The sequence below is a fragment of the Pseudophryne corroboree genome, chromosome 6, assembly GCF_028390025.1.
Source record: "Pseudophryne corroboree isolate aPseCor3 chromosome 6, aPseCor3.hap2, whole genome shotgun sequence".
NCBI classification, from domain to species: domain Eukaryota; kingdom Metazoa; phylum Chordata; class Amphibia; order Anura; family Myobatrachidae; genus Pseudophryne; species Pseudophryne corroboree.
The window spans coordinates 408,889,545-408,904,333 of NC_086449.1; the positions used below are offsets into that span (position 1 = coordinate 408,889,545).

The 14,789-nt window shown below is 48.5% G+C and overlaps 1 protein-coding gene across 1 annotated transcript in view; it reads left to right on the forward strand.

The window, feature by feature from the left end:
• Nucleotides 1–1,662: 1,662 nt before the first annotated feature.
• Nucleotides 1,663–14,789, forward strand: part of SUV39H2 (SUV39H2 histone lysine methyltransferase) — a 115,090-nt gene continuing 101,963 nt past the window's right edge. Inside the window, exon 1 of the mRNA XM_063926914.1 lies at nt 1,663–1,844. Within this exon, the coding sequence (XP_063782984.1) occupies nt 1,826–1,844 (19 nt within the window). The 5' untranslated portion in view covers nt 1,663–1,825. The remainder of the gene's footprint in view (nt 1,845–14,789) is intronic.

The following is a 14,789-nucleotide window of genomic DNA, read 5'->3' on the forward strand; positions in this document are numbered from 1 at the left end:
TAAGCATCCCCTGGATGTATTATGGCACTGTTCCTGATTTCAAAAGCAGCTCTCATAGGTTTCTGTAGGGGCTGCTATATTGTGAAATTTGCCATCTGGGGCTTGGCCCTGCTCACTAACCTCATCTTTAGAGCATGCCACCAGGAGCCTTGTAGCTCAAAGTAAAGTGAATGCATCCACAATCACTTTACACATCCCTAGAATCCTGTGCTACATGATTTCTTATTGCTGCTAAGCTAAAAGCAGTAAGAGATTACACACTCTCCAACTGTACCTTTTTTTTTTTAGCAGTTATAGTACATTTTTTTTATGGTTTGTACCAATTTTTGGCTCTCCAAACTTCCATTGAAAGTATAGGAAAATAGGCACCCCTTTTTCTAATTTGTACTGATTTTTGTGTGTAAAATGTTGGAGGGTATGAGATTATAATTACTATATCAAAAGCTGAGTACACGCTACTAGACTATCCCAGATCGTGGTATATAGCACGACCGATGGAATGATGTTGGTCAGCTGTACTCATTGAACTATATAGCACACGATTGCACGCTTTATCATGGTCATATCTAGAAGCATGGTGGTGTTAAAGATATCTTCAGATATAGCTGCAGTACAGGCAAATCAGGAGACGCGATGAATGATCTGTGCGATTGGTTTGTACACACAGTGCCCCAGATTTATCAAGCCTTGGAGAATGATAAATAGCACGTGATAAAGGGGGACATGTACTAAGCAGTGATAAAAGTGGAGAAGTGGCCCATGGCAAGCAATCAGCTGCTCTGTGTACTTTTATAGTATGCAAATTATAAATGTTACATCAATGCTGATTGGTTATCATGGGCCACCTCCACTTTTATCACTGCTTAGTACATGCCCCCCAAAGTATCAGTCAATCAGCTCCTAACTGGAATTTCTAAAACACAGCCTGTAATATGGCAGTTAGCAGATGATTAGCTGGTATATTATCACCGTGCAATATATCACAGCTTAATAAATCTGTATGATGTGCCCCATACAGTATATCAGGCCGGTCAGCGAGATCCAACATATCGCCTAGTTTCAAACCTTATAATAAATGGGCTCTTTTATCTTAATGAACACAAATCTTGATTTCTCGGATTAAGAAGATTGCAGTTAAAAGTGCAGTTCTTGCTTATGACCCTCTCCAGGAGGGACAGAATGCGCTGCTCCTGGACTTCCCACCTAATGTATGATTGCCCTCACCTGTGGGGTAACACCTTTCTTATCTATTAACCTGTTCAACACAGGTGATGGCAATCGTAAATTAAGAGGGAAGTCCAGGAGCAGAGCGTTCTGTCCCTCCTGGAGAGGGTCATGTAGGGACGTATGTTAAAGGTAAGGGCCGTCAGTGCTCGCAAACGGGAGCTTTGGAATAGGCACTCATACGAGCATGTTCGATTCGTACCTATGTGAATATAATTGGACATCACATACAGGAAAGATTCAGCTCTTTTTGTTAATTGCGTACATGCGAACGGTTTTTTTTCCGTTCAGGGTCATGTAGTGTTATTCATAGCAGGGGCTTGATCGGGAGCTACAGCAATGACTGGGCAGCGTTACACCGACTAAGCATTACTTATTCCAACTACAAAGTAAGAAACCGAAGTCCGGACATATTGGCGGCAAAGGAGCTGCTTCCTCCTTTCTGGGAGACACGACCGGACCGCCCTGCAGTGCCCGCCCCGGGTGACGTTAGGGCGTGCTCCGTTTGCGGGCGGTTATAGTGCTCGAAGATTGGCCGAGGAGTAGAAGAGAGCGGGGTTGTGACGTCACGAGAAGGAGATTTGATTGGCGGGGGGACAAGATGGCCGCGGCGCGTGGAGGTGAGTCTCGCGCTGCTGATGATGACACTGGCGCGCGGGATACAAAATGCTGCTGCTGTAGCGCCTGCTGCCTCCTCCTCGCTGCTGCCGCTGGGTTCGTTCGTGTGTGGCCGGGCCGCCACCTGCTCCCGTGAGCCGTGCCCGCTGGTGACTTCACCCCAATGGCTGACAATCGTTGCGGGGTTATCCACGGGACGTGTTTAACGTTTGCGGGTGTTTAGTTAAATATAAAAGTGTCTGTATGAGCGGAAGTGGAAGCCGCGTATACATACGAGGAGCTGGGGTTAACAATTGCACAGCATGGGTCACCCTAGCTCTGTGACTTTCCAGCTGTTGTGTAACTGTAAGACCCAGTATGCTGTAATTGCTGGAGATTCGCAGGATGCATACGTTTTATGCAGGTTCTGCGTTGGGTACTACACTGGTGCAGGGACAGCAGCTTGTTTAGCAGATGACCCCATGTGAGCGGCAGCACAGTTGCAGTCACTGTCACAGTACTTGTGTGAATGACTTTGTAATCTGGTGAATATGAAAAACTTCAGGTAACCTATATATCCCATGCAACCTGTTGGTGACATTTCACTTTATAAACCAGGGGTGGGGAACCTTTTTTTTTTTTTCTACCAAGGGCCATTTGGATATTTAGAACATTCTTCAGGGCCATATAAAAATTATCAACATAAAAATGAGCCTGCCCCCAGTAGATAAACCCCCAGTCACTTGTTATGCCTGATTAGATATGCCCCCTAGTAGCGCTGCTTACACACATACATTAAATGGAAAAAAACAAAACAAAACACTATACTCACCAGCCCCGCTCCTGCTTCTGGACCATGGACCATTGCCCTCCGCCTGGCCTCCCGCTCATCAGAACTATGGGGCGCCCGTTGTCTCCCTCGGTTAGGTGAGCCTGGCCGGGCCGGATCAAGAGGCTCCGCGGGCCTTATACATCCCGTGGGCCTGAGGTTCCCCACCTCTGTTATAAACCAAGGCCTGATGGCATACTGCAGCTCTGCTCTGGTGCTATTATTTTTTCTCTGACGTCCTAGTGGATGCTGGGAACTCCGTAAGGACCATGGGGAATAGCGGCTCCGCAGGAGACTGGGCACATCTAAAGAAAGCTTTAGGATCACCTGGTGTGCACTGGCTCCTCCCCCTATGACCCTCCTCCAAGCCTCAGTTAGATTTCTGTGCCCGACGAGAAGGGTGCACACTAGGGGCTCTCCTGAGCTCTTTGTGAAAGTTTTAGTTTAGGTTTATTATTTTCAGTGAGACCTGCTGGCAACAGGCTCACTGCATCGAGGGACTAAGGGGAGAAGAAGCGAACTCACCTGCGTGCAGAGTGGATTGGGCTTCTTAGGCTACTGGACATTAGCTCCAGAGGGACGATCACAGGTTCAGCCTGGATGGGTCACCGGAGCCGCGCCGCCGTCCCCCTTACAGAGCCAGAAGAGCGAAGAGGTCCGGAAAAATCGGCGGCAGAAGACGATCCTGTCTTCAGATAAGGTAGCGCACAGCACCGCAGCTGTGCACCATTGCTCTCAGCACACTTCACACTCCGGTCACTGAGGGTGCAGGGCGCTGGGGGGGGCAGCGCCCTGAGACGCAATAAATCGATAAAAAAACCTTATATGGCTAAAATAAATGCATCACATATAACTCCTGGGCTATATGGATGCATTTAACCCCTGCCAAAACATACAGAAAAAGGATGATAAGGACGCTGAGAAAGGGGCGGAGCCTATCTCCTCAGCACACTGGCGCCATTTTCCCTCACAGCTCAGTTGGAGGGAAGCTCCCTGGCTCTCCCCTGCAGTCACTACACTACAGAAAGGGGTTAAAAAAGAGAGGGGGGCACAAATTAGGCGCAGTATATAACAATACAACAGCTATAAAGGGAAAAACACTTTATATAAGGTTATCCCTGTATATATATAGCACTCTGGTGTGTGCTGGCAAACTCTCCCTCTGTCTCCCCAAAGGGCTAGTGGGGTCCTGTCCTCTATCAGAGCATTCCCTGTGTGTGTGCTGTGTGTCGGTACGTTGGTGTCGACATGTATGAGGAGAAAAATGATGAGGAGACGGAGTAGAGTGTCTGAAATAGTGTTGTCACCCCCTAGGGGGTCGACACCTGAGTGGATGTACTGTTGAAATTGCGTGACAGTGTCAGCTTTGTATAAAAGACAGTGGTTGACATGAGACAGCCCGGCTACTCAGCTTGTGCATGTCCAGACGTCTCATACAGGGGCCCTAAAGCGCCCGTTACCTCAGATACAGACGCCGACAGGGGTACTGACTCCTGTGTCGACGGTGAAGAGACAACCGTGATTTCCAATAGGGCCACACATTGCATGATTGAGGCAATGGAAAAAGTTTACACTTTTCTGATAATATGAATACCACCAAAAAAAAGGGGTATTATGTTTGGTGAGGAAAAACTTCCTGTAGTTTTCCTGAATCTGAGAAATAAAATGAGGTGTGTGATGATGCGTGGGTTTCCCCCCGATAACAATTGATATTTTCTAAAAAGTTATTGGCAGTATACCTTTTCCCGCCAGAGGTTAGGGTGCGTTGGGAAACACCCCCCTAGGGTGGATAAAGCGCTCACACGCTTGTAAAAACAAGGGCTCTACCCTCTCCTGAGATGGCCGCCCTTAAGGATCCTGCTGATAGAAAGCAGGAGCGTATCCTAAAATGTAATTACACACATACTGGTGTTATACTGCGACCAGCAATCGCCTCAGCCTGGATGTGCAGTGCTGGGGTGGCGTGGTCTGATTCCCTGACTGGAAATATGATATCCTAGATAAGGACAGTATATTATTGCCTATAGAGCAATTAAAAGATGCATTTCTATATATGCAGGATGCACAGCGGAATATTTGCCGACTGGCATCAAGTATAAGTGCGTTGTCCAATTATTCCAGTAAAGTGGTCAGGTGATGCGGATTCCAAACGGCATTTGGAAGTATTGCCTTAAAAGAGGGGATGTACCCCAGGTCGCCTCTCAAAATAAGACGCCGTATTATCAGGCGCAGTCCTGGTTGGCAGGCGGACAAAAGGGTTCCTCTTTTCTGCTCGTGACAGAGGGAGAGGAAAATGGCTGCAGAGATCAGCCAGTTCCAAGGAACAGAAACCCTTTTCCGCCGCTGCCAAGCCCTCAGTATGACGCTAGGGCTTTACAAGTTCAGGCACGGTGGGGTCCCGTTCTCAATGAATTTCAGTGCGCAGTGGGCTCACTCGCAAGTAGACCCCTGGATCCTTCAGATAATATTTCAGGGGTACAAATTGGAATTCGAGACGTATTCCCCTCGCCGTTTCCAAAAGTCTGTTTTACCGACGTCTCCCGCTGACAGGGAGGCAGTTTTGGAAGCCATTCACAAGCTGTATTCCCAGCAGGTGATAATCAAGGTACCCCTCCTGCAACAGGGAACGGGGTATTATTCCACACTATTGTGGTAACGAAGCCAGACGGCTCGGTGAGACCGATTTTAAAATCTAAAATCTTTGAACACTTGCATACAGAGGTTCAAATTCAAAATTGAGTCACTCAGAGCAGTGATTGCAAACCTGGAAGAAGGGGACTACATGATGTCTCGGGACATCAAGGAGGCTTACCTTCATGTCAAAATTTACCCTTCTCACCAAGGGTATTTCAGGTTATGGTACAGAACTGTATCAGTTCGGACGCTGCCGTAGGGATGGTCCACGGCACCCCGGGTCTTTACTGAAGTAATGACCGAAATGATGATATTCCTTCGAAGGAAGGGAATTTTAGTTATCCTTTACTTGGACGATTCCCTGATAAGGGTAAGATCCAGGGAACAGTTGGAGATCGGTGTAGCACTATATCAGGTAGTGTTGCGGCAGCACGATTGGATTTTCAATATTCCAAAATCACAGCTGGTTCCGACGACTTGTCTTCTGTTCCTAGGGATGATTCTGGACATAGTCCAGAAAGAAGGTGCTTCTCCCGGAGGAGAAAGCCAGGGAGTTATCCGAGCTAGTCAGGAACCTCCTAAAACCGAACCAAGTCTCAGTGCATCAATGCACAAGGGTTCTGGGTAAAAATGGTGGCTTCCTACGAAGCAATCCCATTCGGCAGATTCCACGCACAGTGGAACCTTCTGGACAAATGGTCCGGGTCGCATCTTCAGATGCTTCAGCGGATAACCCTGTCACCAGGGACAAGGGTATCCCTCCTGTGGTGGTTGCTGAGTGCTCATCTTCTAGAGGGCCGCAGATTCGGCATTCGGGACTGGGTCCTGGTGGCCACGGATGCCAGCCTGCGAGGCTGGGGAGCAGTCACACAGGGAAGGAATTTCCAGGGCTTATGGTCAAGCCTGGAGACATCTCTTCATATAAACATTCTGGAACTAAGGGACATTTACAATGCCCTAAGTCAAGCGAAACCCCTGCTTCAGGGTCAGGCGGTATTGATCCAATCGGACAACATCACGTCAGTCGCCCACGTAAACAGACAGGGCGGCACGAGAAGCAGGAGGGCAATGGCAGAAGCTGCAAGGATTTTCGCTGGGCGGAAAATCATGTGATAGCACTGTCAGCAGTGTTCATTCCGGGAGTGGACAACTGGGAAGCAGACTTCCTCAGCAGACACGACCTTCACCCGGGAGAGTGGGGACTTCACCCAGAAGTCTTCCACCTGATTGTAAACCGTTGGGAAAAACAAAAGGTGGACATAATGGCGTCCCGTCTAAACAAAAAACTAGACAGATATTGCGCCAGGTCAAGGGACCCTCAGGCAATAGCGGTGGACGCTCTGGTAACACCGTGGGTGTACCAGTCAGTGTATGTGTTCCCTCCTCTGCCCCTCGTACCAAAAGTACTGAGAATCATAAGAAGGAGAGGAGTAAGAACTATACTCGTGGTTCCGGATTGGCCAAGAAGGACTTGGTATCCGGAACTTCAAGAGATGCTCACGGACGAACCGTGGCCTCTACCTCTAAGAAAGGACCTGCTCCAGCAGGGGCCTTGTCTGTTCCAAGACTTACCGCGGCTGCGTTTGACGGCATGGCGGTTGAACGCCGGATCCTGAAGATCCCTACCCTGGTCAAGGCCAGGAAAGACGTAACCGCAAAACATTATCACCGCATTTGGCGAAAATATGGACAAATGGTCCGGGTCGTGGAGTGAGGCCAAGAAGGCCCCTACAGAGGAATTTCAACTGGGTCGTTTCCTCCATTTCCTGCAAACAGGACTGTCTATGGGCCTAAAATTAGGGTCCATTAAGGTTCAAATTTCGGCCCTGTCGATTTTCTTCCAAAAAGAACTGGCTTCAGTGCCTGAAGTTCAGACATTTGTAAAAGGGGTACTGCATATACAGTCTCCTTTTGTGCCTCCAGTGGCACCTTGGGGATCTCAATGTTGTGTTGAGTTTCCTAAAGTCACATTGGTTTGAACCACTCACCACTGTGGACTTAAAATATCTCACATGGAAGTGACGAGTTAGCCCTGGTTTCAGCCAGGCGGGTGTCAGAATTGGCGGCTTTATCATATAAAAGCCCTTACTTAATATTTCATTCTGAAAGGGCAGAATTGAGGACTCGTCCTCAAATTTTCTACCTAAGGTGGTTTCTGCATTTCACATGAACCAACCTATTGTGGTACCTGCGGCTACTAAGGACTTGGAGGATTCCAAGTTGCTTGACGTGGTCAGGACCCTGAAAATACATGTTTCCAGGACGGCTGGAGTCAGAAAATCTGACTCGCTGTTTATCCTGTATGCACCCAACAAACTGGGTGCTCCTGCTTCTAAGCAGACGATTGCTCGTTGGATTTGTAGTACAATTCAGCTTGCACATTCTGTGGCAGGCCTGCCACAGCCAAAAATCTTAAAATGCCCACTCCACAAGGAAGGTGGGCTCATCTTGGGCAGCTGCCCGAGGGGTCTCGGCTTTACAACTTTGCCGAGCAGTTACTTGGTCAAGAGCAAATACGTTTGTAAAATTCTACAAAGTTGATATCTTGGCTGAGGAGGACCTGGAGTTCTCTCATTCGGTGCTGCAGAGTCATCCGCACTCTCCCGCCCGTTTGGGAGCTTTGGTATAATCCCCATGGTCCTTACGGAGTTCCCAGCATCCACTAGGACGTCAGAGAAAATAAGAATTTACTTACCGATAATTCTATTTCTCGTAGTCCGTAGTGGATGCTGGGCGCCCATCCCAAGTGCGGATTGTCTGCAATACTGGTACATAATTATTGTTACCAAAAAATTCGGGTTATTGTTGTAGTGAGCCATCTTTTCTAGAGGCTCCTCTATTATCATGCTGTTAACTGGGTTCAGATCACAAGTTGTACAGTGTGATTGGTGTGGCTGGTATGAGTCTTACCCGGGATTTAAAATCCTTCCTTATTGTGTACGCTCGTCCGGGCACAGTATCCTAACTGAGGCTTGGAGGAGGGTCATAGGGGGAGGAGCCAGTGCACACCAGGTGATCCTAAAGTTTTCTTTAGATGTGCCCAGTCTCCTGCGGAGCCGCTATTCCCCATGGTCCTTACGGAGTTCCCAGCATCCACTACGGACTACGAGAAATAGAATTATCGGTAAGTAAATTCTTATTATTGCCCATGTTAGCTATTTCAGTGTCTGAGTTCCTGCTATATAAACTGACGGTCAAATGGACTGTAGGTTTTGATGCCAACAGTAGTATTAGCCTATGTAAAATATAGTGGTTTGTGAGGGCCATCTATAAAGCTGCATGAATACTTAATGAAAACATTTAAGTTTGACACAAGAAGTCAGTAATACCCCTTTTCCACTGTCTATCAGCCTGGCAAATTCTTAGGTCCTGGTTTTGCACTGTCACAATCCAGGATTTTGTGCATTCATGTGCAGAAACCTGGGATTTTTTTTATCAGTGGAAAAGTGGTGTAACACATTGGGCTTGATTCAATTCTGAGAGAGTTGAATAGCGTCAGGAATTAGCTCCCGGGGCTATTCATTACAACGCACTGTGACAACCCGACGACAGGATTTCTTCCTGCAGTCCCGAAAGGGTGCGAGAAGAAATCCGACAAAAGTGCCGTTGTGATGCTGATCTCTGCCCTAGGCGCGGCGGAAATGGGATGTAGTTATGGGGCGGATGTATTAAACCTGGAGAAGTGATAAAGCAGTGATAAGTGCAAGGTGATAATGCACCAGCCAGTCAGTTCCTGTCAGTTACATATTGGAGCTGATTGGCTGGTGTGTCATCACCTGGTACTTATCACTGCTTTATCACTTCACCAGGCTTAATACATCTGCCCGTATGTGACCGCGGGTCACAATGCCTCCCACTACATATCCCGCTTCCTTAGAATCCCGACAGTTGGCATGCCGACTAGCAGGGACTATTTCCACTTGTGGGTGTCCATGACACCCATAGAGTGGGAATAGAACCTGTGGTGAGCTCAGCTCGCCACCGAGCCCGCAGGGGGCCTGTTTCGCTCACCCCCCTTCCTGCCAGTATTCCGGTGTCAGTATGATGACCGGCGGTCGCGCACACCCAACCTGGGGAAACAGCATCACGCGGGGCACTTAAGTTGGAGAGAGGCAGTTCTCCCGACAAAAGACCCTATTTAGTCTGGGAGAACGGGCATTCTCCAATTTATCATTGCGTTGTATTGAATAGCCGCGGGAGCTAATTCTTGGGGCTGTTTAACTCTCAGAATTGAATCAAGCCCATTAATTGGTAAGACATCCCCTTCCCATCTAATGTTTTCTGCAACAGGCCTGAAGTATAATTTTAAAGTGTGAAACTTTCTACTCGCGGTACAAGGAAATTGCCAGATCCAGTCTGTTTTGTGATGTGCCATGAATGACATGTTATAAATTAGTATTAAACTATTCTGGCTGAGTGCCAGGGCTATGTGATGTTTGTGCACAATTAATGCAATGTGTATAAAATATCTTTCCCCCTCTCTGCGTGTATATGTATGTCTGTGAGCCCAATCAAAGCAGGGTCTTAAGGCAGATTTTAGTGGGGCGTATTCAGTAGTTCTAAGCGCAGCTGGTAGCAATGGGGGCACAACAGCACCTATTCAATTGTTCAGCTGTTTGCAAACAACGGAATGATATCTGCTCTCCACCTCTTAAGGTGGTAAGCAAAAATCATGGCAATGTAGACTGGGTGGTCAAACTGCCTTTTGGGCAAACGGGACGGGTTTGCATAGATTTACACATCTAAATCTGGTGCATTTGGTGCGACAAGAATAAGTAATGCAGTCACGCCTGATCACAAAAACATTTGAATTAAACTGCATTTCTCTATCGTCCTAGTGGATGCTGGGGTTCCTGAAAGGACCATGGGGAATAGCGGCTCCGCAGGAGACAGGGCACAAAAAGTAAAGCTTTTCCGATCAGGTGGTGTGCACTGGCTCCTCCCCCTATGACCCTCCTCCAGACTCCAGTTAGATTTTTGTGCCCGGCCGAGAAGGGTGCAATCTAGGTGGCTCTCCTAAAGAGCTGCTTAGAGAAAGTTTAGCTAGGTTTTTTATGTTACAGTGATTCCTGCTGGCAACAGGATCACTGCAGCGAGGGACTGAGGGGAGAAGGAGTCAACTCACCTGCGTGCAGGATGGATTGGCTTCTTGGCTACTGGACATCAAGCTCCAGAGGGACGATCACAGGTACAGCCTGGATGGTCACCGGAGCCGCGCCGCCGGCCCCCTTGCAGATGCTGAAGACAGAAGAGGTCCAGAATCGGCGGCTGAAGACTCCTGCAGTCTTCTAAAGGTAGCGCACAGCACTGCAGCTGTGCGCCATTTTCCTCTCAGCACACTTCACACGGCAGTCACTGAGGGTGCAGGGCGCTGGGAGGGGGGCGCCCTGGGAGGCAAAATGAGTACCTATAAAGGCTAAAAATACCTCACATATAGCCCTAGAGGCTATATGGAGATATTTAACCCCTGCCTGATTTCTCAAAATAGCGGGAGACGAGCCCGCCGGAAAAGGGGCGGGGCCTATCTCCTCAGCACACGGCGCCATTTCCTCTCACAGCTCCGCTGGTCAGGACGGCTCCCAGGTCTCTCCCCTGCACTGCACTACAGAAACAGGGTAAAACAGAGAGGGGGGGCAAATTTATGGCGATATTTTTATATAACAAAGCAGCTATAGGGGAGCACTTATTATAAGGCTATCCCTGATATATATATAGCGCTTTTGGTGTGTGCTGGCAAACTCTCCCTCTGTCTCCCCAAAGGGCTAGTGGGTCCTGTCTTCATTAGGAGCATTCCCTGTGTGTCTGCTGTGTGTCGGTACGTGTGTGTCGACATGTATGAGGACGATATTGGTGTGGAGGCGGAGCAATTGCCAAATATGGGGATGTCACCTCCTAGGGGGTCGACACCAGAATGGATGCCTTTATTTATGGAACTACGGGATAGTGTCAACACGCTAAAGCAGTCGTTTGACGACATGAGACGGCCGGACAATCAATTAGTGCCTGTCCAGGCGACTCAAACACCGTCAGGGGCTGTGAAACGCCCTTTGCCTCAGTCGGTCGACACAGACCCAGACACAGGCGATGACTCCAGTGGTGACGGTGACGAATCAACCGTATTTTCCAGTAGGGCCACACGTTATATGATTTTGGCAATGAAGGAGGCGTTACATTTAGCTGATACTACAGGTACCACTAAACAGGGTATTATGTGGGGTATGAAAAAACTACCTATAGTTTTTCCTGAATCAGAAGAACTAAATGACGTGTGTAATGAAGCGTGGGTTGCCCCTGATAAAAAGCTGATAATTTCAAAGAAATTATTGGCATTATACCCTTTCCCGCCAGAGGTTAGGGAGCGCTGGGAAACACCTCCTAGGGTGGACAAGGCGCTAACACGCTTATCTAAACAAGTGGCGTTACCCTCTCCTGAGACGGCCGCACTTAAAGATCCATCAGATAGGAGGATGGAAAATATCCAAAAAAGTATATACACACATGCAGGTGTTATACTACGACCAGCTGTAGCAACTGCCTGGATGGGCAGTGCGGGGGTAGTTTGGTCAGAATCCCTGATTGAAAATATTGATACCCTGGACAGGGACAATATTTTACTGTCGTTAGAACAAATAAAGGATGCATTTCTTTATATGCGTGATGCACAGAGGGATATATGCACACTGGCATCACGGGTAAGTGCTATGTCCATTTCGGCCAGAAGAGCTTTATGGACGCGACAGTGGACAGGCGATGCGGATTCAAAACGGCATATGGAAGTTTTGCCGTATAAGGGGGAGGAGTTATTTGGAGTCGGTCTATCAGATTTGGTGGCCACGGCTACAGCCGGGAAATCCACCTTTCTACCTCAAGTCACTCCCCAACAGAAAAAGGCACCGACTTTTCAACCGCAGCCCTTTCGTTCCTTTAAAAATAAGAGAGCAAAGGGCTATTCATATTTGCCACGAGGCAAAGGTCGAGGGAAGAGACAGCAACACGCAGCTCCTTCCCAGGATCAGAAGCCCTCCCCGGCTTCTACAAAAGCCTCAGCATGACGCTGGGGCTTCTCAAGCGGACTCGGGGACGGTGGGCGGTCGTCTCAAAAATTACAGCGCGCAGTGGGCTCACTCGCAAGTAGATCCCTGGATCCTGCAGATAATATCTCAGGGATACAGGTTGGAATTAGAGACAGATCCACCTCGCCGTTTCCTGAGGTCTGCTTTACCAACGTCCCCCTCCGAAAGGGAGACGGTGTTGGAAGCCATTCACAAGCTGTACTCTCAGCAGGTGATAGTCAAGGTACCTCTTCTGCAACAAGGGAAGGGGTATTATTCCACTCTTTTTGTGGTACCGAAGCCGGATGGCTCGGTAAGGCCTATTCTAAATCTGAAGTCCTTGAACCTGTACATAAAGAAGTTCAAGTTCAAAATGGAGTCACTCAGAGCAGTGATAGCGAACCTGGAAGAGGGGGACTTTATGGTATCCTTGGACATCAAGGATGCGTATCTCCACGTTCCAATTTACCCCTCACACCAGGGGTACCTCAGGTTCGTTGTACAAAACTGTCACTATCAGTTTCAGACGCTGCCGTTCGGATTGTCCACGGCACCTCGGATCTTTACAAAGGTAATGGCCGAGATGATGATTCTTCTTCGAAGAAAAGGCGTATTAATTATCCCATACTTGGACGATCTCCTAATAAGGGCGAGGTCCAGAGAACAGCTAGAGATGGGATTAGCACTGTCTCAAGAAGTGCTAAAACAGCACGGGTGGATTCTGAATATTCCAAAATCCCAGTTAATGCCGACAACTCGTCTGCTGTTCCTAGGGATGATTCTGGACACGGTTCAGAAAAAGGTTTTTCTCCCGGAGGAAAAAGCCAAGGAGTTATCCGAGCTTGTCAGGAACCTCCTAAAACCAGGAAAGGTGTCTGTACATCAATGCACAAGAGTCCTGGGAAAAATGGTGGCTTCTTACGAAGCGATTCCATTCGGCAGATTCCACGCAAGAATTTTCCAAAGGGATCTGTTGGACAAATGGTCAGGGTCGCATCTTCAGATGCACCTACGGATAACCCTGTCTCCAAGGACAAGGGTGTCTCTTCTGTGGTGGTTGCAGAGTGCTCATCTATTGGAGGGCCGCAGATTCGGCATACAGGATTGGATCCTGGTGACCACGGACGCCAGCCTGAGAGGCTGGGGAGCAGTCACACAAGGAAGAAACTTCCAGGGAGTATGGACGAGCCTGGAAACGTCTCTTCACATAAACATTCTGGAACTAAGAGCAATATACAATGCTCTAAACCAGGCAGAACCTCTGCTTCAGGGAAAACCGGTATTGATCCAGTCGGACAACATCACGGCAGTCGCCCATGTGAACAGACAGGGCGGCACAAGAAGCAGGAGGGCAATGGCAGAAGCTGCAAGGATTCTTCGCTGGGCAGAGAATCATGTGATAGCACTGTCAGCAGTGTTCATCCCGGGAGTGGACAACTGGGAAGCAGACTTCCTCAGCAGACACGATCTTCACCCGGGAGAGTGGGGACTTCATCCAGAAGTCTTCCACATGCTGGTAACCCGTTGGGAAAGACCAATGGTGGACATGATGGCGTCTCGCCTCAACAAAAAACTGGACAGGTATTGCGCCAGGTCAAGAGATCCGCAGGCAATAGCTGTGGACGCGCTGGTAACGCCTTGGGTGTACCAGTCGGTGTATGTGTTTCCTCCTCTGCCTCTCATACCAAAAGTATTGAGAATTATACGGCAAAGAGGCGTAAGAACGATACTAGTGGTTCCGGATTGGCCAAGGAGGACTTGGTACCCGGAACTTCAAGAGATGATCACGGAAGATCCGTGGCCTCTACCTCTAAGGAGGGACTTGCTTCAGCAGGGTCCCTGTCTGTTTCAAGACTTACCGCGGCTGCGTTTGACGGCATGGCGGTTGAACGCCGGATCCTAAAGGAAAGAGGCATGCCGGAAGAAGTCATTCCTACTTTGATTAAAGCAAGGAAGGAAGTAACCGTGCAACATTATCACCGAATTTGGCGAAAATATGTTGCGTGGTGCGAAGATCGGAGTGCTCCGACGGAGGAATTTCAACTGGGTCGATTCCTACATTTCCTGCAATCAGGATTGTCAATGGGTCTCAAATTGGGATCTATTAAGGTTCAAATTTCGGCCCTGTCGATTTTCTTTCAAAAAGAATTGGCTTCAGTCCCTGAAGTCCAGACCTTTGTTAAGGGAGTGCTGCATATACAGCCTCCTGTGGTGCCTCCAGTGGCACCGTGGGATCTAAATGTGGTTTTGGACTTCCTAAAATCTCATTGGTTTGAACCACTAAAAAAGGTGGATTTGAAATATCTCACATGGAAAGTGACCATGCTTCTAGCCCTGGCTTCTGCCAGGAGAGTGTCAGAATTGGCAGCTTTATCTTACAAAAGCCCATATCTGATTTTCCATTCGGACAGGGCAGAACTGCGGACTCGTCCGCATTTTCTCCCTAAGGTGGT